The 2,206-nt window shown below is 37.0% G+C and overlaps 1 protein-coding gene across 1 annotated transcript in view; it reads right to left on the minus strand.

Annotated features, from left to right (window-relative positions):
• The window catches only part of LOC137619431 (mucin-5AC-like), a 17,579-nt gene extending 15,604 nt beyond the window's left edge, over positions 1 to 1,975 (minus strand). Inside the window, 1 exon segment of the mRNA XM_068349493.1 lies at positions 1,920 to 1,975. Within this exon segment, the coding sequence (XP_068205594.1) occupies positions 1,920 to 1,975 (56 nt within the window).
• Between the last annotated feature and the right edge of the window lie 231 nt (positions 1,976 to 2,206).

Below are 2,206 nucleotides of genomic sequence, written 5' to 3' on the forward strand. Positions count from 1 at the left end.
TATGGACTAGATATCACGCTTGTAGACATAACATAACTCGTTAACTCAATATATTTAGCTCAGGTCACCTATGACAGTTGAACGAAGAGACAATTAATTAATGTACATACAAACAAACAAACATAAATGTAAGTACTCATGCTCCATACGCATTTGATAGCTTGAGTTGTGTACAAAGACAAATGAGATATAATGACGTATAATGCAACGAGGGTTGGACTGAATTATACTTCCAGAATAGTGTACAGACATCCAGAAAATTTTGTGAATGGAAATGGCTTGTGGACTAGTTTGTGGATTTATAGAGTTTATTCTTTATGGCCTGGAATTAGGACCAGAGAAACCATTCTGTGCTAAAGGTGCCAATAGAAAAATCCTGCAGTTGCACTAGGAAGCAAAAGTTAAGAAATTAGGTAGCAAGGTGGAAGATAAAATGCTGGAATTGAGATAAAGTAGAAATCTAAAATGTGGATGAGCTTGTGTCTGAAGGGCGGTGCAGAGACCCTTTAGTATCGCCTTCAGAACACCTCCCTTTGTGATTCCTGCAGTCCGGCCCGGTAGCATGACTATTTGCTTATCACTGATTCTAAACTTTTTCCATTTTGCAACACCTCAAAATATTAAGATATGATAGAGACCATAAGACACGTATCATTCACAAACAACTCAAGAAATCTTTAGCTCTACCAAATTTTTCGATCCTTATTAAGAGCCCCAAAAAACTGATTCGTGATAGTCTTTTCACCGTCTTGCCACGTCAGATCAGGGTACCTTGATATATACCAGTTTTTTCAAGTATACAACCCATTAATAAGAAAGATTAGAACTAATATCCGGTACACACATGTATGTACTGTATATAAAAAACGCAAGTCATTATTGGACTCTAAATTCTACTAGATTGCCTTGAAAGACCCTATTCATCTTTAACTCCTTTGACAAAATAGCTTAAGTTTTCTCTGACAAACGAATCTCAGGTGTCATTGAGTGCATTCCTCTGCAAAGAATTGACAAACAAGGGGACGCTGTATTTACGATTTATTTGAGTTAATGTCGACGCCGTTCTCATTTTGAATGTTGTCTTATCATTCTTCAAGCTAAATTTTATAACTGAAAAATTGTATTTCATTACATCACGTTTATGTAAACTGACATTTAGTTTTTATAACACACAAATACTACAAGAATATTTTATATTGACTAGCCATCTTTAAACATTTCAAGGAGATAATTGTGTTTTATATTGACTAGCCATCTTTAAACATCTCAAGGAGATAATTGATACGATGCCAATCATGCTTTGTACTGACTCTCCGAAAAGCTGAGAGCCCAAAAGAGAGCAGAGTCCTTATTAGTAATACCTGTCTAGCTACCCTTGACCAATGGCTCTCTGCGGCTGTAACCAACTCGGGTAACGGTCCACTAGATCACTAGATAAACTTGTTAGTTCACTCCTGCTTTAAGGAATGTACAGTTTATGACCACTAGCCTTTATTAGTAGGACTTTGCTTATTGTTTGCTCTTCCGTTAAATTTTCCTCCGGGATTTTGTACCAGCTGTAGTAATTCATATGGAAAATCAAGCTTTAATGACTTTTACATACGTACATATACCAAAGGCACTTCCCCCAATTTTGGGGGGTAGCCGACATCAACAATGAAACAAAACAAAAAGGGGACCTCTACTCTCTACGTTCCTTTTACTAAGTAGATATGTTTGCTATAAGAGAGTTTTAGATTTTTGACAAAAATAATAAAAATCCTTGTTTCTTTATTCAATGGCTATAAATTATATAAAATGTTACTGTAAGCAAAGGATAAAGGAGCTACATATTGTAAAGATAATATAACATCAAAGATTGTGTCGGTTGATGTTTCATTACGTGATGAAGGACTCAGACAATATCTAATATTTCTTACTTCCCCAGTTTCATATTATCACGGAATGGTGTCCCCAGCCCAGCGCTTGGCCACATGGCCCAAATTCTATGACAAATGATTTAAATGTATGTGGGAAAGGGGGAGTAGATCAAGAGGGAGGCAGAGCATTAGATGGCGAGATATTGTGAAAGGATGATATGAAGAGAAGATTGGTAGAAGGCACTGGAGAGGGCGCATCAGGCAACCTACCCCTTAATTTAGGGATGCTTTTGATAGAAGCCATTGGAGAGGGTGCATCAGGCAACCGACCCCTTAATTTAGGGATG

The sequence above is a fragment of the Palaemon carinicauda genome, chromosome 26 (assembly GCF_036898095.1).
Source record: "Palaemon carinicauda isolate YSFRI2023 chromosome 26, ASM3689809v2, whole genome shotgun sequence".
In the NCBI taxonomy this organism is placed as follows: domain Eukaryota; kingdom Metazoa; phylum Arthropoda; class Malacostraca; order Decapoda; family Palaemonidae; genus Palaemon; species Palaemon carinicauda.